Consider the following 24,704-nt stretch of genomic DNA (forward strand, 5'->3'; position numbering starts at 1 on the left):
TTTGCCCAGCTGACTAATGCCAACATTTCAGGCAGTCAATCAGTCTTTGAAATATGAAATAAGGAATTCCTTTGTTCACTGTGTAAATCAGCGTTTACCTATTAATGTAATGCTGTATAGTTTTGGAATGAAATAGACCTTTGTCCAAGGATTTCAACAATACCTAAGAGAAATGAGCAACAGTATGTTGTGAACTATCATGATAAACTCAACATGAACCACATTAATAAGCCAACTGCCGCAGATTTTTGTCTCATGTAAGAAATATACAATGTATTTTCTAAAGACTAAAATTATGTATTATGTTGCATTTTAGAAAATTTACATCTGCTTTAGTAATGTTACATTTCAAGTTTGCTCAAGGTAAAACATTTCCAAATAGAGCAGCACAATCCATCATCTGGTGAATTGTAATATAATGCCTTAGATAATTTACTTTCTTCTGGTAAGGAGTTAATTAATAACGTTAGAAGAGTTCAAAATTAAATCTCCGATGTTATTTGCTGACAAATGAACAGAAGCAGCAATTTGATTAGTTTCATTCTAGAATATACTAATAATTTAACTAAATTAAGTGAATACTAATTAAATTATCCCATGGTGATGATTGCTTATATTTGGTACATTTTTTCCCTTCCTCACCGTTAGTAATTTGTTACAGCTTCTCTGGCTGGCTCAACTTAATATCTGCTACATTCTGATCTTGTGCTTTTCCTGGTCCCTTTTAATCCTGTCACCTTCTGTTTATTTCTCTCCCTTTTTCATTCTCTTTCTATGTGATATTCGACTTCTGTGGCACTTAATATTCATTCGATGCAGTATACAAAGAAAAAAGAGAGGGGAACGATGAAAGGCAGTGACAGTATTGATCAAAGATACTGGATAGATTTGAACTCCCCAATGTGCCGGCAGGACGAGGAAAATATCCTCCAGTGCATTTGGCAGATTCTCTTTAATGCAATCAACAAATTAACATCTTACTTTTTGGTGTTTTATGTGCAAAGAGTGCATGCATGATTTGGTTTAAACTGCACGATTTAAAGACATGTTCCAAGCTTACCTGCACAACGGCAAATGGACCACAGAGACACCATCTATGTCTTATCCTTTCAAAGATCCTTTTGTCTACCCATTATCCTCCACCTTCAGAAGGTGGAGGAGGAATGGGCAAACAAAAAGATCTTTCAAAGGATCTTTCAAAGGGTCAAATGATCTTTCCGTTCTAGCAAATGTCAAATGGATGCAATGAAGCAACTAAAAATAGCTTCCTTTCTTTTGGATCGCTGAAACGATAATTGTTTTTTACAGATGCTGCCTGACCTGCAAAATGCCTCCAGTATTTGCTGTTTTTATTTAAGACTATGCTACAATTTGGTGGCACCCCACCACTTGCCATATCGTGAGTTTAAGGTTTTCTGAGCACCATTTTCCATGATGGAAGGAGTAAGGAGCCAGCCAGCAAACAGGGTGATGTGGCTGGAACATGCTGCAGGGGAGAGCTAATGTGTGATTTACTTCTGAGATCAGCACTGCGTGTAGTTTAATGACCACATTAGATCAGGGTGTGTGAGCACTTGACTGGTTTCCACACTGTATTACTTTATGACTATTACTCATTGTGGCACATTCCCCCATCTCGTGATGCGTGTATAACCTCTGCTGGCCTTGTTATAGTTGCTCTAGTACTTCACTTCCAAAACAATTCATCCTGCAACATGGAACCATTCTGGCTCTGCACTCCCTCAAATATCCACGTGAACCCATCACCTTTGCCATTTATCCAAATCTTTATACACAGTTGTAACTCTGCATCAAAGCTACTGGATTAGCAACTGGCCTTCTGGATATTAGACTCAGAGATATGCATGTGAATTTAGCTTGGAGAGCTACAGCCTCACAGAGCCAGAGACCCAGGTTCAATCCTGACCTTGGGTGTTGTTTGTGAGGAGTTTGCGCTTTCCCTCTGCGACTGCGTGGATTTCCTCCTGATGCTCCGGTTTCCCTCCACATCACATGTGGGTTTGTTGGTTAATCGACCTCTGTGGAAATTACCCCAGTGTGTAGGGAGTGGATGGGAAAGTGGGATAATATGGAACTAATGTAAACAGGAGATTGATGGTTGGCGCATACTCAGAGGGCCAGTTTCCATGCTATATCTCTAAACTAAACCTGAAGATTTAACCATGTTTTCTATCCACAGAAACCAGTGAGTATTCCAAGTATTTTCTGTCCATCATTTCAGCAATCCCTTTTGAAGCGATTTTACAAATATTGTAACAGAAATCGTACACCCACAGAAAAAAGAATCAGACCTCTTAATAATTGCATCTCATCTATTTGATAAACAAATTTTAGCAATGACATTAAACATTTGATAACTGGGGAGGATTAATTGCATGATCTTAAAAAGGCAGGTCCAGGGATCTTTTGCTCCTGTGATGTTTTTATCCTAAGCATTGCTTAGATGTAAACCCATTATTGAGCAACTACCATGTAATTGTTTTCAAAGCTGCTTTTGTGTAGAGCCCACCCACTGTCTGTCAAGCAAAGGATTGATTTTAATTCCTGAGGAGCAGTTTCATTATCTATATTTTTAATAGCAGCACTTTCAGAAACATCATGTGATATCATCACTACCAAAATTTGCTGCTGGAAATAATAGAAAAACTATTTTGTGGTTTTTTCTTAAGATGAATTCTCAGCAATCACATATACAAACAGAACAGTTATTTACCTCGATGACTCTATTCGTGGATGTGTCCTAACAGTTGGGAAGTTAAAGACATCAGTCTAAATGTAGATAGGAAGGGCAATTCAGAAGCAATTCAGCCAAATGCAGCTCATCAAGCAAATATCTGACAGATAAAGAAATCTGATTGAACTAAGTTCTGCCGTTTTCAGCAGTTGCTCAATAAAATGCATGGTTAATAAGACATTAATATTTTGATTTGACCATGTTTTGCTATGTTAATGTTAGGATTAAGTTCAGTGCCGTGTAGTTAGATTAGAATGTTCAAAAGACACTCAAGAACTCAAGAGTTAAGCATCATATAAAGTAAGATTTCATATTGGCCAGTTTAAGTATGAACATGAAATAATTGAGCTAATATTTCTTTCAGAAGGCACAGAATGTTGGAGTAACTCTGCTTGTCAGGCAGCATCTCTGGAGAATATGGAGAGGTGATGTTTTGTGCCGCAGTGAAGCAGCAGCTCTACCACAATCTGAAGAAGGGTCCCAACCGAAAACGTCACCTGTTCTCCAGAGATGTTGCCTGATCTGCTGAGTTACTCCAGGACGTTGTGTCTTTTTTTGTAAACCAGCATCTGCAGTTCATTGTTTCTAATCTGAGGATCTATTTCATTAAGTTTAATGGTGTTTGTTTTACCACATCCCCCCTTCCCTTGAGTTAATGAACCCAAGAAACTCCTGAGCGTTTTATGCTTCCACCTGTAATGCTGACAGCTGTAATACTGTATATCCCAGAAGCCCACAGTTACTGAAAGACTGGATCTTGTGATGATCAGAAAGAAGTGGTAGGAAGCAGCTTTTGAAACCATTGGCTGGCAGAAGATTGGAAGTTCAATCACAAATGAAGCAGAAAATGTGATGTGGGACTGCAAGTCAAAATGTCTCAGTGATACCAAGAAAATGGCCAAAATAAAGCTAACCTTTGACAAGCTGGCTAACAAAGCAGATGAGCAACCTGCACAGAGTGATAGTTCAGAAGTTTACGGGATCATTGAACTCATTTAACTAATTTGAAATGGACATCATTTAGATTAGTGTATCACTTGGCCGAACAGAGATATCATTAATCTTGTCAAACTATTGATTTGCAATGGATTTAACACAGAATTCATTTTGTTCTCAATTTGAAATAGTAACTGAGCAGTTTGGAAATTGATACCAACACTGGGTTTTACATTGCTCCTAAATTTACTTAGCATTCGTCAGACACCTGCCCAAATATTTTATTGCACGTCCTTCACTTATTGACTAACTTTCTTGCTTTGCCAGAACTGACATTTGAGAGTCCTGCCATTGTTTTCCAAGTCATGTACTACTACAATTCATTCAGAAAGTTACTTCTTATTTTGACCTGGGTGCAGTTTAAAAGACTGCATAGATTTCCTCCCAACTGTAGAGAGCCAACGAAAAGCTGTTTACTGTAATGCCCCTGTCCCACTTAGGAAACCTGAACGGAAACCTCTGGAGACTTTGCGCCCCACCCAAGGTTTCCCTGCGGTTCCCGGAGGTTGCAGGTGGTTGCAGGTGGTTGCCGGAGGTTGCAGGTAGTGGAAGCAGGTAGGGAGACTGACAAAATAGTTGTCACATTCAATAGTTGACAATGTACACATTTGTAAATATCTGTATTGATTTCCTTTTAATCATTTATTCAATTAACCTAAACAAATATCAAACAAAATTATGCTTAAAATTTTAAAATGTGCTGCAATTTATTTGTGAAATGGTGTCAGATTAATGATTCAATGCAAATATATTCCTTTGACCAGAACTTTGAGAAATCACTAAATTCCTATCTTCCCACAACTTTAACCATTGTTTCCTAGTATCATCTATACATAACTAAAACGCTGATCTTGTTATTTTCCGGTTTGGCGATCTTTCTATTTGCGCAAAAACAGTTCGCGATAGCGCTGCGATTTTTCACCAGTTCACTCACCGTTCTGCTGCGCTGCGATTGCACCAAGTTTCGTTCCAATCGGTTGATTGTCGTGCAAGTTAGCGAGGTTAAAAAATCTTTTAAAACGCGCTATCTGTTCTTCTGCCAGTCGTCGCCGCGCGAATTAGTCTCTTCCCATGTCACTCCCAGGGACGGTCCGCCCTTTCCTGCCCCATCGCGTCTTTACTGGAGTGAGGGTAGCCGGAGTAAGGTCAGGGCCAATAGGGACCGTAGTGAGAGGGGAGGTGAATACCGAAGTCAAAGTGTTGTATATAAATTCCCGTATGTTGCAAAACATACTTGGCGAATAAGGTGTGATTCTGATTCTGATTCAGATTGTGATTCTAATGAATGCGCGAAGTATAAGAAATAAAGTGGATGAGCTTGAGGCCCAGTTAGAAATTGGCAAGTATGATGTTGTGGGAATTACAGAGACATGGCTGCAAGAGGGCCAGGGCTGGGAACTGAATATTCAAGGGTATACATCCTATCGAAAAAACAGACAGGTGGGCAGAGGAGGTGGGGTAGCTCTGTTGGTGAGGAATGAAATTCAGTCCCTTGCAAGGGGTAACATTGAAAAAGAGATGTGGAGTCAGAATAGATAGAACTAAGGAATTGTAAGGGTAAAAATACCCTAATGGGGCTTATCTACAGGCCCCCAAACAGTAGCCTGGATATAGGGTGCAAGTTGAATCAGGAGTTAAAATTGGCAAGTCGTAAAGGTAATGCTACGGTTGTTATGGGAGATTTCAACATGCAGGTAGACTGGGAAAATCAGGTTGGTACTGGACCCCAAGAAAGGGAGATTGTGAAGTGCCTCCGTGATGGATTCTTAGAGCAGCTTGTGTTGGAGCCTAACAGGGAGAAGGCAATTCTGGATTTAGTGTTGTGTAATGAACTGGATTTGATGAGGGAACTTGAGGTTAAGGAGCCATTGGGAGGTAGTAACCATAATATGGTAAGTTTTAATCTACAATTTGAGAGGGAGAAGGGTAAATCGGAGGTGTCAGTGTTACAGTTGAATAAAGGGGTCTGGGGAGCCATGAGGGAGGAGCTGGCCAAAGTTGACTGGAAAGATACCCAAGCATGGATGACAGTGGAGCAATGATGGTAGGTATTTCTGGGAATAATTCAGAAGGTGCAGGATCAGTTCATTCCAAAGAGGAAGAAAGATTCCAAGGGGTGTCAGGGACAGTATAAAAATAAAAGTACAATTAGTACAAAAGGGCATGGTGTGTGTGTCAATGTATTGACTGTGAAGTGAAGACTAGCTCCGTCGTCCGTTGCACCCCCCCAGCTGACCACCCAGGTCGGCGTTGATTGGTCAGCCCAGATCACGCCAGGTCCACGCGAGTGCTCAAGTTCGACAAACGACGGTTGGAGACCAAAGCCCGCCACAATATCACCTTTCCACCACTATCCTCTGTCTTCGATGGGTAAGCTATCGTTATCTACATCCCATGCATCTTAATATTCTGGATCGGCCTACTGAGAAACTTTGTCAAATGCCTTACTAAAATCCATGTGGACATCATTCACTGCCCTACCCTAATCAAATACTTTTGTCATATCCTCAAAAAAAAATGTTATGTTTGTAAGACATGACCTGCCCCATTGACCTGCAATTGCTAACTATTAGCCCATTCTCTTTCAAATGGGAGTAAATCCTATCCCTAAGAATCCTACCAGGTTTCCTACCAGTGAAATGATGCTCACTGGCCTATAATTTCCTGGATTATCTCTACTTCCCTTTTAAAAAAAAGGAACATATTTTCCTGACTCTAGTCCCCTGGAACTTTGCCTGAGGCTAGAGAGGATACAAAGATTTTTGTCAAGGCCTCTGCAATCTCCTCTCTTGTCTCTCACTATAATCTGGGATAGATTCCATCAAGCCCTGTTGATTTATCCACCTTTATGCTTCTCAAGAAACCCAACAGACCTCCTTCCTGATGTAAAATGCTCTTAGCATATTGGTATACCCTACACCGATCACACTATCCTACATGCCCTTCTCCTTGGTGAATACAGAAGCAAATTACTAATTCAATCACTTGCCTATATCCTATGACACCAAGCACCAATACTCCCCATTATCCTTGAGTGGCCCTACATTATTTCGAGCTACCCTCTTATTTTTTAATAAATGTATCACAATCCTTGGGATTTTCTTTAACCCAATTTACCAATTACATTTTTGCAGCCCCCATTTGGGCCTTCTAATTTCCTCCTTGAGTTCTTTCCTGCTTGCTTTATATTCCGTATTCATATTTGATCAGTGCTGTGACATTTTTTTTTAAGATTACACTTCTTCAGTTTTCCCATCAAACAATGTGAACGACACCTTTTCAAATGCTTTTTATCATTGTTGTGTGCTTCAAAAGTAAAACAAGTTCTACAGGAATCTATGTATTAAAACCAGAACTGTAACAGGTTTTATAATCATTGTGATTAAAGTTTGACACCATTATTTCAATCACATTGGAACATGCAATAAAATTTGGCTGTGAGTGACAACTAATTTATGTATATTCGCATTTTTATTGTACAACAGTGAATGTATCAAGGGAATAAGATTGTCAGTGACCTCAGTACACATTTGTTCCATCTGGTAAAGCAAATTAAAGTTGCTTTGTTTGTAAATGAAAAAACGCTGATGTTTTAACAAATAACAATTCTGATTTTATAGTCAGATTTAAAGCAACAAGCTGTCTTCATCGAACCCAGCATTTGAGATGTGACTGTATCTGTTTTTTGAGTTACGATAATTAAATGGTTCAGTTCATGTTGCTGCAAATAACATTGTAATCCAAAAGTGCTGCTCATTGAAGTAGAATTTAAATATTTCAAGAGCATTGTATCATGTTTTGAAAATACATTTGCAGATTGCAAAATCATATTTGATCACATTTACAAAAATATCGAGAAGTAATGCAAGCTTATAAGTCCATATGAATCTACTGAATACACCAGCAGTTATGATAAATATATAGAAACAAAGAACAGCAGGTGTTGGTTACGAGAAAAGATACAAAGTGCTGGAATAACTCAGTGGGTCGGTCAGCATCTCTGGCGAACATGAAACATAGAAACATAGAAATTAGGTGCAGGAGTAGGCCATTCGGCCCTTCGAGCCTGCACCGCCATTCAATATGATCATGGCTGATCATCCAACTCAGTATCCCGTACCTGCCTTCTCTCCATACCCTCTGATCCCCTTAGCCACAAGGGCCACATCTAACTCCCTCTTAAATATAGCCAATGAACTGGCCTCGACTACCCTCTGTGGCAGGGAGTTCCAGAGATTCACCACTCTCTGTGTGAAAAATGTTCTTCTCATCTCGGTTTTAAAGGATTTCCCCCTTATCCTTAAGTTGTGACCCCTTGTCCTGGACTTCCCCAACATCGGGAGCAATCTCCCTGCATCTAGCCTGTCCAACCCCTTAAGAATTTTGTAAGTTTCTATAAGATCCCCTCTCAATCTCCTAAATTCTAGAGAGTATAAACCAAGTCTATCCAGTCTTTCTTCATAAGACAGTCCTGACATCCCAGGAATCAGTCTGGTGAACCTTCTCTGCACTCCCTCTATGGCAATAATGTCCTTCCTCAGATTTGGAGACCAAAACTGTACGCAATACTCCAGGTGTGGTCTCACCAAGACCCTGTACAACTGCAGTAGAACCTCCCTGCTCCTATACTCAAATCCTTTTGCTATGAAAGCTAACATACCATTCGCTTTCTTCACTGCCTGCTGCACCTGCATGCCCACTTTCAATGACTGGTGTACCATGACACCCAGGTCTCGCTGCATCTCCCCTTTTCCTAGTCGGCCACCATTTAGATAATAGTCTGCTTTCCTGTTTTTGCCACCAAAATGGATAACCTCACATTTATCCACATTATACTGCATCTGCCAAACATTTGCCCACTCACCCAGCCTATCCAAGTCACCTTGCAGTCTCCTAGCATCCTCCTCACAGCTAACACTGCCCCCCAGCTTAGTGTCATCCGCAAACTTGGAGATATTGCCTTCAATTCCCTCATCCAGATCATTAATATATATTGTAAATAGCTGGGGTCCCAGCACTGAGCCTTGCGGTACCCCACTAGTCACTGCCTGCCATTGTGAAAAGGACCCGTTTTCTCCTACTCTTTGCTTCCTGTTTGCCAGCCAGTTCTCTATCCACATCAATACTGAACCCCCAATGCCGTGTGCTTTAAGTTTGTAAACTAATCTCTTATGTGGGACCTTGTCGAAAGCCTTCTGGAAGTCCAGATACACCACATTCACTGGTTCTCCCCTATCCACGCTACTAGTTACATCCTCGAAAAATTCTATAAGATTCGTCAGACATGATTTACCTTTTGTAAATCCATGCTGACTTTGTCCAATGATTTCACCACTTTCCAAATGTGCTGCTATCCCATCTTTAATAACTGACTCTAGCAGTTTCCCCACTACCGATGTTAGACTAACTGGTCTGTAATTCCCCGTTTTCTCTCTCCCTCCCTTCTTAAAAAGTGGGGTTACGTTTGCTACCCGCCAATCCTCAGGAACTACTCCAGAATCTAAAGAGTTTAGAAAGATTATTACTAATGCATCCACTATTTCTGGAGCTACTTCCTTAAGCACTCTGGGATGCAGCCTATCTGGCCCTGGGGATTTATCGGCCTTTAATCCATTTAATTTACCCAACACCACTTCCCGGCTAACCTGGATTTCACTCAATTCCTCCAACTCCTTTGACCCGCGGTCCCCTGCTATTTCCGGCAGATTATTTATGTCTTCCTTAGTGAAGACGGAACCAAAGTAGTTATTCAATTGGTCCGCCATATCCTTGTTCCCCATGATCAACTCACCCGTTTCTGACTGCAAGGGACCTACATTTGTTTTAACTAATCTCTTTCTTTTCACATATCTATAAAAACTTTTGCAGTCAGTTTTTATGTTCCCTACCAGTTTTCTTTCATAATCTATTTTTCCTTTCCTAATTAAGCCCTTTGTCCTCCTCTGCTGGTCTCTGAATTTCTCCCAGTCCTCCGGTATGCTGCTTTTTCTGGCAAATTTGTACGCATCATCCTTCGCTTTGATACTATCCCTGATTTCCCTTGTTATCCACGGATGCACTACCTTCCCTGATTTATTCTTTTGCCAAACTGGGATGAACAATTTTTGTAGTTCATCCATGCAGTCTTTAAATGTCTTCCATTGCATATCCACCGTCAACCCTTTTAGAATTAATTGCCAGTCAATCTTGGCCAATTCACGTCTCATACCCTCAAAGTTACCTTTCTTTAAGTTCAGAACCATTGTTTCTGAATTAACAATGTCACTCTCCATCCTAATGAAGAACTCAACCATATTATGGTCACTCTTGCCCAAGGGGGCACGTACAACAAGACTGCTAACTAACCCTTCCTCATTACTCAATACCCAGTCTAAAATAGCCTGCTCTCTCGTTGGTTCCTCTACATGTTGATTTAGATAACTATCCCGCATACATTCCAAAAAATCCTCTTCCTCAGCACCCCTGCCAATTTGATTCACCCAATCTATATGTAGATTGAAGTCACCCATTATAATGGTTTTGCCTTTGTCGCACGCATTTCTAATTTCCTGTTTGATACCATCTCCAACTTCACTACTACTGTTAGGTGGCCTGTACACAACACCCACCAGCGTTTTCTGCCCCTTAGTGTTTCGCAGCTGTACCCATACCGATTCCACATCCTGCAAACTAATGTCCTTCCTTTCCATTGCGTTAATCTCCTCTCTAATCAGCAACGCTACCCCACCTCCTTTTCCTTTCTCTCTATCCCTCCTGAATATTGAATATCCCTGGATGTTCAGCTCCCAGCCTTGGTCACCCTGGAGCCATGTCTCCGTGATCCCAACTATATCATAGTCATTAATAGCTATCTGCACATTCAACTCATCCACCTTATTACGAATGCTCCTTGCATTGAGACACAAAGCCTTCAGGCTTGTTTTTACAACACTCTTACCCCTTATACAATTTTGTTGAAATGTGGCCCTTTTTGATTTTTGCCCTGGATTTTCCGGCCTGCCACTTTTACTTTTCACCTTGCTACCTATTGCTTCTACCCTCATTTTACACCCCTCTGTCTCTACGCTCACACATTTAGGAAACCCTTTCCCTTTAACTCCATCCTCCACTAGCCCATTCGACACCCCACCCCCCTTATTCAGTTTAAAACCACCCGTGTAGCAGTGGCAAACCTGCCTGCCAGAATGCTGGTCCCACACCTGTTAAGATGCAATCCGTCCCTTTTGTACAGTTCCCCCTTACCCCAAAACAGATCCCAGTGATCTAAGAATCTAAATCCCTGCCCCGTGCACCAGTTCCTCAGCCACACGTTCAGGTCCCGTATCTCCCTGTTCCTGCTCTCGCCAGCACGAGGAACTGGAAGCAAACCGGAGATAACAACCCTGGAGGTCCTGCTTTTCAGCATTTTTCCGAGCTCTCTAAAGTCACGCTGCAGAATGTTCATCCCCTTCTTTCCGACATCGTTTGTGCCGACATGCACTACCACTTCCGGATGTTCACCTTCGCCCTTGAGGATTTTGTGCACTCTGTCCGTGACATCCTGGATCCTGGCACCAGGAAGGCAGCACACCATCCTCGCATCCCGTCTGTTGCCGCAGAAACCCCTGTCCGTACCTCTCACAATGGAGTCTCCTACTACAATGGCGTTGCCTGCCTTAGGCCTTTTTGGTTTTGGCTCAACAGCCCTATTCGCATCACAAGCCAGTCCGCCGCCCAGTGTAAACAACTCTTCTGTCCCGACAGCTTCTAAGTGGGTGAACCTGTTCACAAGAGGTACAACCCCCGGGGAAGTTGGCATTCCATGCTTCCCTCCCTTTCTCACTGTCTCCCACCTTCTCTCTTCCAGTACCTTAGGTGTAACAATCGTACTGTAGGACTTGTCGAGGAACGACTCCGTTTCTCGGACGAACCGGAGGTCATCCATTTGCTTCTCCAGTTCCCCAACACGGCCCTTCAGGAGCTCTACCTGGATGCACCTCTCGCATTTGTAGCAGCCAGAGGCACCAGCGGTGTCCTTGACCTCCCACATACTGCAAGCATCACACTGAATCAGCTTGCCTGACATCTCCTTCTTTCATCTCTCCCTCTGCAGTGTTTTGCGTAGTCTCCTCTCCTCAGCCTCCTCTCCGAAGACTCTCGAGCCAAAGACTCACACTTTTCTCACAGGGCACTTCACTCACTGCCGCTCCCTAAGAGCAGTCTTACTTAAATTGACTGATAAATTGCCTGATTTACCAATTTACAAACCAAATTCCTCAGTTTTCAACTGTTTTCACTTCTCTCCTCCCACTTGGGCTAGAGCCAATCAGTCGTATATCTTGCTAATCTCCTCCTGCTGCTGCTGTTGTTGCTGCTCCCAAAGCTACAGCAGTTCTGAGTCAAGTCTGCCTGTCCTTGACCTGTACTTAAACTGTTTTCACTTCTCTCCTCCCACTTGGGCTGAGTGGGTGATGTCTGTCAGAGATGCCGCCTGACCCATCGAGTTACTCCAGCACTTAGAGTCTTCGTCGCTAATCATATAGATTGATTATTCTACAAAGTGAATGGCTTCTTCTTCTTCTTCTTCTTCTTCTTCTTCTTCTTCTTCTTCTCCTTCTTCTCCTCCTCCTTCTTCTTCTTCTTCTTCTTCTTCTTCTTCTTCTTCTTCTTCTTCTTCTTCTTCTTCTTCTTCTTCTTCTTCTTCTTCTTCTTCTTCTTCTTCTTCTTTGATTGTGCACAAGGTTGATTGCATTAGTTGAAACAGGGCGGACCACGTGAAGGTTGCAATCTCCCACCCCAGTGAATGGCTGAAGAATTAGGATTACTCTTGCAAATTATTTCTTTCACACAATAAAATGAAGCATTATATAGGTTTGGTAATTCCCTGAAGAATGGTTCCGACCCAAAACGTCATCTATTCCTTTTCTCCAGAGATGCTGCCTGACCCACTGAGTTTCTCCTGCATTTTGGGTCTATCTTTTGTCAGTCACAAGTCTGGCCTTTTCTTAACCATTCCCTCAGCTTTCTGTCTACACTTTAAAAACAATTCTCTAACTTTTCAGCTCCATGATTGTCCTATTCATGAACTGTGTTATTTTCATTACATCCTATCAAAATGCCAAACATTCAGCCTCTCTAGCCTCCATGCTAACAGATAGTGAGATAATGTAAATAGTTTCCTTTTCTCGGGAAATTGAAAATTAATTGAAAGTTGCCATCACAACTACCCCAGAATCCATCCTTGACTATCATCCTTGAAAATGCCTCCCCACGTTCAACTTGCGTCAATTCATTCCAAGTGTTGCCTCCCGTAAAGAGTTATGTCCAAAGTTGTGTTGCATCAGATACCTGGCTCCACTTCACCACTAAAAAAAGGCTTAATCAAAAGTAATAATCAAAATTGCATCTCATTGATTCCAATTTGTGAAACTCACTAACCAATCTGTCAGTAACCAATAAATGTGAACGCATTGAATGTGAAAGTTAATATTCTTCATATTGTTCATATTGTTTAACTTCAAGAAAATAAGTTTCCTTCATGAAAATATAACGAGTAAATTAGAAATAAGAATTGCATCAAGATTAGCACGTTTTAACACTTTTTTTCACTGGTCATTCATGAAATCGTTCACATAATTTCACGTTGTACATGAAGTCATAACAATATTTAGTGATGGAAATATCTCTCTTATTCCAGAACCAAGTGATCTATTTTCTTCCTATAGAACTTTTTTTTAAAGATCAATATCTGGAGGCAATCTTCCCACATTCCTGCAGAGTGACAATTCCATTTATCAGACTATCCATCCATGGCCCAATTACTTACAATTGGTGCTAAACTGCAGGCAATTATGGAGACTTTCTCCTAGGGAATTGGAATTAAAAGAGCCCAGCTATTTCAGGTTTTTTACTGCTGTCAGCACTTGCAATCAGGATTTGTAGATGGAACTTTCTTTCTGTACTAAAGAAACACAGCCCCTCTTATGAATTTATGATGCAAATTAAAAAAAAGCTGACTTGGTGAAATTGCACAGGACAAGATCACTCTGCAGGGTGCAGTCTCTGCATGCCCACATTTAACTGAATCAGACATGGAAAGCCTATAGGCCCTGTCCCACTTACGTGTCCTTGGCACGCAAATTACGCGACCTCGTCACCGCATTGAAGCGCACGGGCATCGTGTGGCCGCGTGGGGCCGGTCCCACTGGGAAGCGCAGAGAGGTTTGGAGTTGTGCGCAGTATCGCACTGCGCTCCGAAATTTTGTAGCGAACGAAATCTTCGCTCACCACCAGCCTGTCGCGTAACTGACGGCCAAAGTGGGACAGGCCCAAGACCCTGGCACGACGCAACGTCTCACCTCCAACAGCAGCAGAAGCAGGCAAACGATCGTCGTACTCAGCCTGGGGCTCACGGCCGTTGCGGTCCGGATCCGCCCCCACTCCTACTCCCAGAGCGGGGCCAAGAAAATTGAAGATAGACACAAAATGCAGGAGTAACTCAGCGGGACCGGCAGCATCTCTGGAGAGAAGGAATGGATGACGTTTCGGGTCAAGACCCTTCTTTCAGACTGAAGAAGGGTCTCGACCTGAAACATCACCCATTGCTTCTCTCCAGAGATGCTGCCGGTCCCGCTGAGTTACTCCTGCATTTTGTGTCCATCTTCAAATGACATCATGTGCTCCAGACGGCTGTGCGGGCGCATGAAGTCGCACACGACCTTCGCGGGACCGTCGCGCCTCAACGCGACCACGAGGTCGCGTAATTAGCATGCCAAGGACACGTAAGTGGGACAGGGGCTTTATATTTCTCTGGAGAGTCACACTCTCGAGTCAGGCACCAATGTTCTATGAATAATTAGGCAGCAGATGGTGTTACCCTTATTATGATTATTTTAAGAATAAGGGGTAAGCCATTTTAGAACTGAGACGAGGAAACACTTTTTCTCAGAGAGTTGTGAGTGTGGAATTCTCTGCCTCAGAGGGCGGTTTTCTGGATACTTTCAAGAGAGAGCTAGATAGAGCTCTTAAAGATAGCGGAGTCAGGGGATATAGGGAGAGGGCAGGAACGGGGTACTGATTGGGGATGATCGGCCATGATCACATTGAATGGCGGTGCTGGCTCGAAGGGCCGAATGGCCTACTCCTGCATCCACTGTCTATTGTTTATTGTAACGCAGAGGCCTCACCTCCAGAGCCTCCCTGGTTGCTTTAGGTGGAAGGCAAGGCTAGGATACTGAGCTGACTGTCACAAACAGACACATTTAAAATCTATTTCAATTGAATAAACAAAAAAAAAGACAGACATCTTCGTTAAGAAGTTAACGGTATAATTGATTAGGAACACACAAGGACATAAGAGTCGGAGTATGAAATCCGCACTCAGTCTGCCCCGCTATTCAATATGGCTGATCTGCTCCTGGCTTTAACTTATCTTCTGTGCCAGCTCACATACTCCTCAATTCCTTGGTCTTTCAAAATTTGATCTATCTTCTCTTTAAATTTATCCAGTGATAGAGAATTCCCGAGATACACCATCTCATGCAATATTTCTTTTCCAAACTCCAAAGGTTTTGTAAGGATTCTTATTTTCAATTGTCATAATTAAAATCACTTTAATATTGTGGGTTTAAGATTCTACAGCACTCTCTCTGCAGCTTTGTAGTTTAGAAAGGGAAATACTGATTTTGGATCACATTAATAAATTACCATGAACTGTTTCTGGACCACCATCTATGTTAATACACTCATATGTTAATACTATGTTAATACACTGTTCATCTTGACTATATTTCAAGGAGAGGTTGATGAAAATACGAATTGTTAATTCCTCTGTACAAATCTGCAAGAATAATACACCTGGCTCGTCTCCTAGGCGAGCATATTTTGAACATAGTACTGATAAAGATCCATATAAATAAACTACAAAATATGTTATCATGATTGTAAAAACTAAATATTTCATGTCTCTATATGCATTCTGTAGAACAGCTTGTTCCTTTTAATAAGTACCACCAAGAATTGCCTCACATTTTGTTTTAGTTCATCAGCACAATGTGAGGGCAGTTTTTTTTTACTGTTAACTGCAAGAAAATCAATAGAAAGAATATTGAAACAGTTTTTCGATTTTTTTTCCTATTTTCCATGAATGTACATTTGTACATTTTTACAATTTTCTAAAATATCGAGGTTTATTTTAATCATAAGATTTAAAGAGTGTTTTTCAAGGATGCAAGCAGTTAATAAAAACATTTAAGAGGTTGATACGAAACACAAAGTGCTGGAGCAACTGAGCGAGTCAACCAGTATCTGACTATTGGCTGGCGCAGTAGTGGAGTATGAGAGTCGCTGCCTTACGGTACCAGAGACCCGGGTTTAATCCTGACAATGAGTGCTGTCTGTACAAAGTTGTACATTCTCCATGTGACCGCTTGGGTTTTCCCCGGGTGCACCGGTTTTCTCCCACACGCCAACAAACTGCTTTGTAGGTTAATTGGCTTCAGTAAAAGGTAAACTGTCCTGAGTGTGTAGGATCGTGCTAGTGTATGTGGTGATTGCTGGTCAGCACGGAATCAGTGGGACAAGGGGCCTGTTTTCATGCTTCATCTCTAAAGTCTAATTCTGGGGAGGGATAGGACAGGCCATGTTTTAGGTCGGGGACCATTCTTCAACCCAAAACCATGCCCATCCACCCCCTCCCCAAATGTTGCCTGACCCATTGAATTCTTCCAGCACATTGTGTTTTGTTCAAGATTCCACTATTTGCAGCCTCGTGCCTCTAGGAGATTGATGCAATTCTGAATACAGTTGCAAACAACACAATTTAATGCCATCTTATTTTTATTTTTATTTTGGCTCCTTGTAAACTAAATTATCCATCTTTACAATTTAATTGCCTAAAACAATTATACCTTTTCCAATATCACTACATTTGTATAATTTCACATACGTAAGTATCAAAAGAGCTTTATTCGCCATTTTATATTATGCTTATATTAGAGAAATCCACAATTGAAAATGACTTTCTTTCACATGATGTTATTATTATTATTATTATTATTATTATTATACGTAAATGACTTTCTTTCACATGATGTTATTATTATAATTATTATTATTATTATTATTATTATTATTATTATTATTATTATTATTATTATTATTATTAAGAATATTATTAAAATTATCAACTCAAGTAAATAAATACTTGTTTATTTTCACATTTTCTTCTCTCGGTAGACCATTTAAAAGTCTCACTGGAAATATGTTCATTTATTTCAGCATTTTAGAATTCAAAATAACTAATCACCAATGGCTATTCTGAGTTCTTGATTGTCAATTTGTATTTTAGATTTTATTTTAAAAGCATTTACTTTCCAAATGTGCCATAAATTGAGCACCCCTATATACACAGACCGTATGTAATAACCACAATGTTGTTTTGTTTCAGGACCCAACTGTTTTGCAGGAGTTTCCATTATCCCAGCAGGACGAGAGGTGAAGATCGATGAATGCACAACGTGCCACTGTTCCTATGAAGATGGCACCTGGAGAGTTGGCCATGAGGCAACCTGTATCAAGAATGACTGCCAAGAAACTTAGACAAGAGATTGTACTGTAAAAGACAAAGACGTTTGTTATGTTGAATATGAAATGAGACTGAAAGAATGCTGTTTTGTATATATTGTATTGCATACCATACATATGCTGTTTTTTGTATATACTGTATTGCATAGCGTACGTATCTTTAATTAGTTACATTATTTGTACAAAATTCGAGCAATAAAAGTGACTCGTATATTTCAAGCATCCACAATTTGGCTCTTTAATTTTCAACAATGTGGGTTTAGAATACTATGTCAGTACTTTTCCAGTGACGTTGTCCTCAGCAATTTCATATACAGGCATTCAGAAAGTATTCAGACCCCTTCACTTTTTCCACATTTTCCTCTCAAAGCTCTATCAGGTTGGATGGGAAGCGTCGATGCACAGCTATTCAAGGTCCCTCCAGAGATGTTCGATTGGGTTCAAGTCCGGGCTCTGGCTGGGCCACTCAAGGACATTCACAGACTTGCACAAAGCCACTCCTGCGTTGTCTTGGCTGTGTGCTTAGGGTTGGTGTCCTGTTGGAAGGTGAACCTTTGCCCCAGTCTGAGGTCCAGAACGCTCTAGAGCAGGTTTTCATCAAGGATCTCTGTAGTTTGCTCCGTTCATCTTTCCCTCGATCTTGACTAGTCTCCCAGTTCCTGCCGCTGAAAAACATCCCCACAGCATGATGCTGCCACCACTATGCTTCACAATACTATGGTATTGACCAGATGATGAGCGGTGCCTGGTTTCCTCCAGATGTGACGATTGGCAGTCAGGCCAAAGAGTTCAATCTTGGTTTCATCAGACCACAGAATCTTGTTTCTCATTGTCTGAGAATCCTTTAGGTGCTTTTTGGCAAACTGCAAGTGGGCTCTCATGTGCCTTTTACTGAGGAGTGGCTTCTCTGGCCACTCTACCATAAAGGCCTGATTGGTGGAGTGCTGCAGATATAGTTGTCCTTCAGGAAAGTTCTCCTATCTCCACAGAGGAACTCTGCAGCTCTATCAGAATGACCAACTGGTTCTTGGTCACCTCCCTGACCAAGGACCTTCTCCCCCGATTGCTCAGTTTGGCCGGGCAGCCAGCTCTATGAAGTGTCCTGGTGGTTCCAAAGTTTTTCCATTTAAGAATGACAGAGGCCACTCTGCTCTTCGGGACCTGCAATGCTGCAGAAATTGTTTTATACCCTTCCCCAGATCTGTGTCTCGACACAATCCTGTCTCGGAGGTCTACGGATAATTCCTTCGTCTTCATTCAGAATGAAGGTTTTTGCTCTGACATGCATTGTCAACCTTGTGACCTTATATAGACAAGTGTGTGCCTTTCCAAATCATGTCCAATCAATTTAATTTACCACTGGTGGACTCCAATCAAGTTGTAGAAACATCTCAAGGATAATTAATGGAAACAGGATGAACCTAAGCTCAATTTTGAGTGTCATAGCAAAGGGTCTGAATACTTATGTAAATGTGATATTTCAGTTATTTCTTTTTAATTACTTTGCAAAAATGTCTAAACACTTGTTTTCGCTTCTTCATTCTGGGGTATTGTGTGTGAATTGATGATAAAAAAAAGAATTTAATCCATTTTAAAATAAGGCTACAACGTAACAAAATGTGGAGAAAGTAAAGAGGTCTAAATACTTTCTGAATGCACTGTATACAATTTAACATGTAGGTTGGTCAGGGATGGTTAGCAAATATTAAAAGAAAAGAAAACATGGTAAATGTTGTGCAATAACTGTAACTATTTTACATTTGAATAAAGTACACACAAACATAAAGTGTAGACATTAGCGTTTAGGGATATTTTGTGGCTATTAGCAACAGCTGCTATATGGATTTTGAAGAATTTATATTGTTTTGTGGTGGTTGGCTACATCTGGAATCTAAATAGCTTTGCTTCTACTAAGCCCATAGCAATTTTATGTGGTGTTTTCCCATTTGTTGTTGTTTTTTTCAATATCATTTATTATGTTCTTTCCTCGGCCTTTATCACTCTTACAGTACTCACTGTTTGTCACCATGGCGCCTCTCGAGAAACATGAACAGCTGGGTAGGGAAGAACCAGCTCCAATATTTCATGTTCATAAGTTATAGGAGCAGAATTAGGCCATTCTGCCCATCGTCTACTCTGCCGTTCAATCATGGCTGATCTATCTTTCCCTCTCAACCCCATTCTCCTGCCTTCTCCCCATAACCCCAGACACCCTTATCAATCAAGAATCTGATCAATCTCTGCCTTAAAAATATCCATTGACTTGGCCTCCACAGCCGTCTGTGGCAATGAATTCCACAGATTCAACCGCCTCTGACTAAAGAAATTTCTCCTCATCTTTCCAAAGGTGCGTCCTTTTATTCTGAGGCTTCGGAGGCTATGGCTCTCCTAGACTCTCCCATCCTCTCCACATTCACTCTATCCAGGCCTTTCACATTTCCTCAGCTTCCTGAGATGCCACAGTTTATAGCGGTTACATAGAAACATAGAAATTAGGTGCAGGAGTAGGCCATTCGGCCCTTCGAGCCTGCACCGCCATTCAATATGATCATGGCTGATCATCCAACTCAGTATCCCGTACCTGCCTTCTCTCCATACCCCCTGATACCTTTAGCCACAAGGGCCACATCTAACTCCCTCTTAAATATAGCCAATGAACTGGCCTCGACTACCCTCTGTGGCAGAGAGTTCCAGAGATTCACCACTCTCTGTGTGAAAAAAGTTATTGGTGTTATGGAGAAAATAGTCAAATTCATATCCTGCTCATCTTCAGCCTTGACTATTCTTTGTCACAATGTGAGGAGCTAAAGGAACTGAATTAATAATTTAAATTTCACACATCCAATCAGAAATGAGAAAAGTGTACTCATCGATGGGTGTCCAGCTAGCAAGTGCGAATAATAAAACACTTTCTTTTTGGGATGTTGGTTGCATTGGGAGTGGGTAGGAGAGTTTTCTCATAATATTAAGTATAACAAAGCTCACCTGTCCTCCTTAGAATTACAAAACTGTGAATGAATGGTTCAATCAGTAGTTACCCCATTCTTCCAGAGTTTCCACAACTTTAGATTTAGGTTTAGGTTTATTATTGTCACATGTACTGACAATAATAAAGCTTTATTTTGCAGCCTATCCAATCATATCAGAAAATACAACATAAATATGATAAGCCCAAACTCAAGTACAATAGATAGAGCCAAGCGAAAGACACAGAATGCAAAATATAGTTCTCAGCATTGGAGCACATTAGTTCCAGTAACACAGCCTAATGTCTGCAATAGAGTAGTGAACCAGACAATACCTTAGCTTGTGGAATGGTTCAAACAGTGCTAACCCATTTCTTTCAGGGTTTCTATAAATCTTCTACTAATGGGACACAAAGTGCTGAAGGCTCTCCACCCGAAATGTAATCTATTCATGTTCTCCAGAGATGCTTCCTGGCCCGTTGCATTACTCCAGCACGTTGTGTCCTTTGTTGTATTAAGCAGCATCTGCAGTTCCTTGTTTCTACTCTTCCATCAATGCCACGGTAGATAAGGAAGAGAATCAATCCTCTTGCATTGGTGCTACAGGGGCAGGAAAACATCCAGGTCAATCCACTGGATACCATGCAATATTCTTCTAAATTGTATGTCATGTAAGCATAGTAGCTGCAATACTCTACCTCATTAGGTTACTGCTCTTAAGGAAAGTGAAACATATCTTTCAGAAAGGAAGGTACAGACGAAAGAATATTGACTAATGTCAACTGCCAGAATTTATGCCAAGAATCCAGATATATCCATGTATGTTTTATCTGAAAATTAACAGCCTTAAAGGAAGCAGTTCCTGGGAAATGGGGTAGAAAATCCCGAGAGAACGGGGTTCATGTGGCATGCATGGACCCTGTTCCCTCAAATGCTTTCAAGAGAGAGCTAGATAGGGCTCTTTAAAATAGCGGAGTCATGGGATATGGGAAGAAGGCAGGAATGGGGCACTAATTAGGGGTGATCAGCCATGATCACATTGAATGGCGGTGCTGGCTCAAAGGGCCGAATGGCCTACTCCTGCACTTATTGTCTATTGTCTATAAATGACAGTCAATTCTTAACATTCCTTTCTGACCAGTTAAAAATGTGCAAATGACTACCAAATGTAAAAAAAAGTAGGAGACCTTGACATTAAAGGACTAGCTATGGGTAAGTGGTCGTGCTGAATGGTGAGATTGGGTAGCAGGTTAGTAGTGTCCCACCTTAAAATCTCCATGATGTCCTCTGATGATGTTTCACAATCTCTCATAGCCATCTGTAATGATCTACAACTTCATCTATTGAGGCAACGGGTAGAGGTAGATGTTTCCAAACAGCATCAGGCATGGGTTCCTTTATCCTCATGCAAAAGAGCACATTCCCAGCAGAGAACTCCTCAATCATGCCTTTGCTGGAGTTTGATTACTTTGCAAAAAATTCTAAACACCTGTTTTGCTTTTTTATTATGGGGTTTTGATGATGATTTAAAAAAAATGATTTTAACCAATTTTAGCATATGGCTGTAACGTAACAAAATGTGAAGGGGTTTGAATACTTTCTGAATGCACTGTTGGCTTTTCACAGACTAAATAGCATGCAAAACAAAAAGCTTTTCACTGTACCTCAGTACACGTTACAAATAATAAATGAAACTCAGTGGGTCAAGCAGCATCTCTGGAGAACATGGGTAAGTGACGTTTCGAGTTGGGACCCTTCTTCAGTTTTTGGAGTATTCTTCAGTCTGAAGAAAGTGCCGAAGCGTTGCCTATCCGTGTTCTCCAGCACTTTGTGTCTTGGCAAGTCTAGAGTGTTTAATAGACACATGTACCGACAACAGCATAATGAAATTCTTGCAGCAACATCACTGGCCTGTAACATTTACACAAAGATAATTTATAATAAACAAAAAATGCAATAAAGTATCCAAGAAGAGATAGCTGAATAGATAGAACATTGGCTTCATGGAAGGACCCAGAGGGTAATGGTAGAATGTTGCTTCTCAGACTGCTGGCCTGTGACTAGTTTTGTACTTTAAGGTTCGGTGCTGGGCCGATTACTGTTTGTCATCTACATCAATGATTTGGATGAGTACGCACATGGCAAGATTAGCAGGTTTGCAGATGATACAAAAGTGGGTGGTATTCAGATAGTGAAAATGGATGTCAAAAATTGCAGCAGGATCCTGATCGGTTGGCCAGGTGGGCTGAGGAATGGTTAATGGAATTTAATAGAGAGAAATGTGAGGTGTTGCATTTTGAAAAGCCTAACATGGGCAGGACCTACACAGTGAATGATAGGGCTCTGCAAAGTGTTGTACAGCAGAGGGATCTATGAGTGCAGGAACATAGTTCCTTGAAGGTGGCACCTCAGGTAGATTGGGTGATCAGTTCAGTTTAGTTTATTGTCACGTATGCCAAGGTACAATGAAAAGCTTTTGGCACATTGGCTTTCATCAGTCTGTGCTTTTGGCACATTGGCCTTCAGAGTATTGAGTAAAGAAGTTGGGAGGTCATGTTACAGTTATATACAACATTGGTGAGGCCGCATTTCAAGTATTGTGTTCAATTCTGGGCATCTTTTTATATGAAAAATGTTGTCAAGCTAGAAAGGATATCGCCAAGATTTGCGAAGATGTTGCTAGGACTTGAGGATCTGAGCTATAAGAAGAGGGTGAGCAGGCTGGTACTGTATTCCTTGGAGTGCAGGAGGATGAGTGGTGATCTTATAGAGGTGTATAAAATCATGAGAGGAATACGTCAGGTAGACACACTGTGTCTCTTTCCCAGAGTAGGGGAATCGAGAACTAAAGGACATAAGTTTAAGGTGAAGGGGGAAAGATTCAATAGGTTCAAGGTTCAAATGTATTTGTCACATGCACCATAAGATGCAGTGAAATGAATTTACCATGCAGTGTTATAATTAGAAAAGGACATAATACACAACATAATTCAACACAGACATCCACCACAGTATTCTTCTGTGGTGGAAGGCAATACAGTTCAGACAGTCCTCCTCCTCCTCCTCCTCATCCCGTGTTCACCCATGGTCGGGGGCCTGAACATCCGTAGTCGCTGCTACGGATGGCCCGATATTCAAGCCATCTGGTCGGGATGGTCGGAACGCCGACGTCGGGACAGGTCGCGCACACCCCGTGGCCCGGAGCTCCCAAATCGGCCACCTACTTACTGGAGCCCGTGGCTTCAAGATGTTGTAGGAATCTGAGGAGAACATTTTCACACATAGGGTGGTGGGTGTATGAAACAACCTGGAGGTAGTTGGGAGAGGGACTATTGCAAGATTTAAGAAACAATTAGACAGGTACATGAATAGGACAGTTTAGCGGGATATGGGCCAAATGCAGTCAGGTGGGATTAGCGTGCATGGGACGTGGCATGGATGACATGTTGGTCAGAGTGGGCAAGTTGGGCCGAAGGGCCTGTTTCCACGCTGTATGACTCTATGGCTCTATGACTAAGTAATAACCTCGATAGTTATAAAATATATTTCCAAAACATTTTGTTTTAGAACAAAATAAACTATCACACATCCGATTGAGAAAAGCAACCAATGGCAAGTGGCACTTTCTACCGAAATAAGTTAAAAACTTGCTTTATAATCATCATTCATTATGAATGTCGCAACTGGTGGTTTAGTAGACAAATGGAAAGGAAACACATCGGGAAGATCACAGAGTCACATGATGTGAGGAACGTGGATATTTTTAATTTTAAGGGGGAAAATGGCAAAAGAAAATTGCCATCCAGCTTGCAAGCCAAGAGTAGGCTCATTCGATTTTATGCAGCATGTGCCAATTGCAGCAAGAAATTCTGGGCCCAGTGTAAAGGAAGTGCAGACTTCAAATAAAGAAGTTATAAAAGTATTGTTATAAAAGTTTGGAAAGACGAAGTTACGTCCAGCTAAGTCATCACTCTCCACCTTGTCCCTCTCCGCTTGAGCCCTGGCTCCTGGCTATTAATTTTCCTAAATCAACAAACACTTCTACCAATAGCCGCATGATGTAGTATGCAGCATACCATGACCATTAAATTGCATCTCTTCAGGGCAACAGGGGAACATGATCCTGATGTAGGCTTGAAAGTAATCAAGAATACATTTGCATTTTCATCTTTAATTGGTGCTTAACAAATGCTTAACAAGTCAAGAAAAAAATTACTGCCTACTCTACACATTGCTGTACATTCATTCAGCTTGATCCCTGGAGGAATTTTGGAATCGTGCATAAAAAATGTGTTAATAATAGGCTAATACTAAATTGCCAAATGACTACACATTAACACATACTTGCCATGTATGCAACCACTCAGGTCAAGTAATTTCATCCCCTGTGGGAGCTCCAAACCACAATTCTAGTTGAACATGTT

General features: G+C 41.3%; 1 protein-coding gene across 1 annotated transcript in view; it reads left to right on the forward strand.

Moving 5' to 3' along the window:
* Positions 1–17,533, forward strand: part of vwc2 (von Willebrand factor C domain containing 2) — a 134,754-nt gene extending 117,221 nt beyond the window's left edge. The window contains 1 exon segment of the mRNA XM_033049802.1: positions 17,178–17,533. Coding sequence (XP_032905693.1) covers positions 17,178–17,329 — 152 coding nt within the window. The 3' untranslated portion in view covers positions 17,330–17,533.
* The last annotated feature ends 7,171 nt before the right edge of the window (positions 17,534–24,704 follow it).

This window comes from Amblyraja radiata, chromosome 2, assembly GCF_010909765.2.
Source record: "Amblyraja radiata isolate CabotCenter1 chromosome 2, sAmbRad1.1.pri, whole genome shotgun sequence".
Classification (NCBI taxonomy): domain Eukaryota; kingdom Metazoa; phylum Chordata; class Chondrichthyes; order Rajiformes; family Rajidae; genus Amblyraja; species Amblyraja radiata.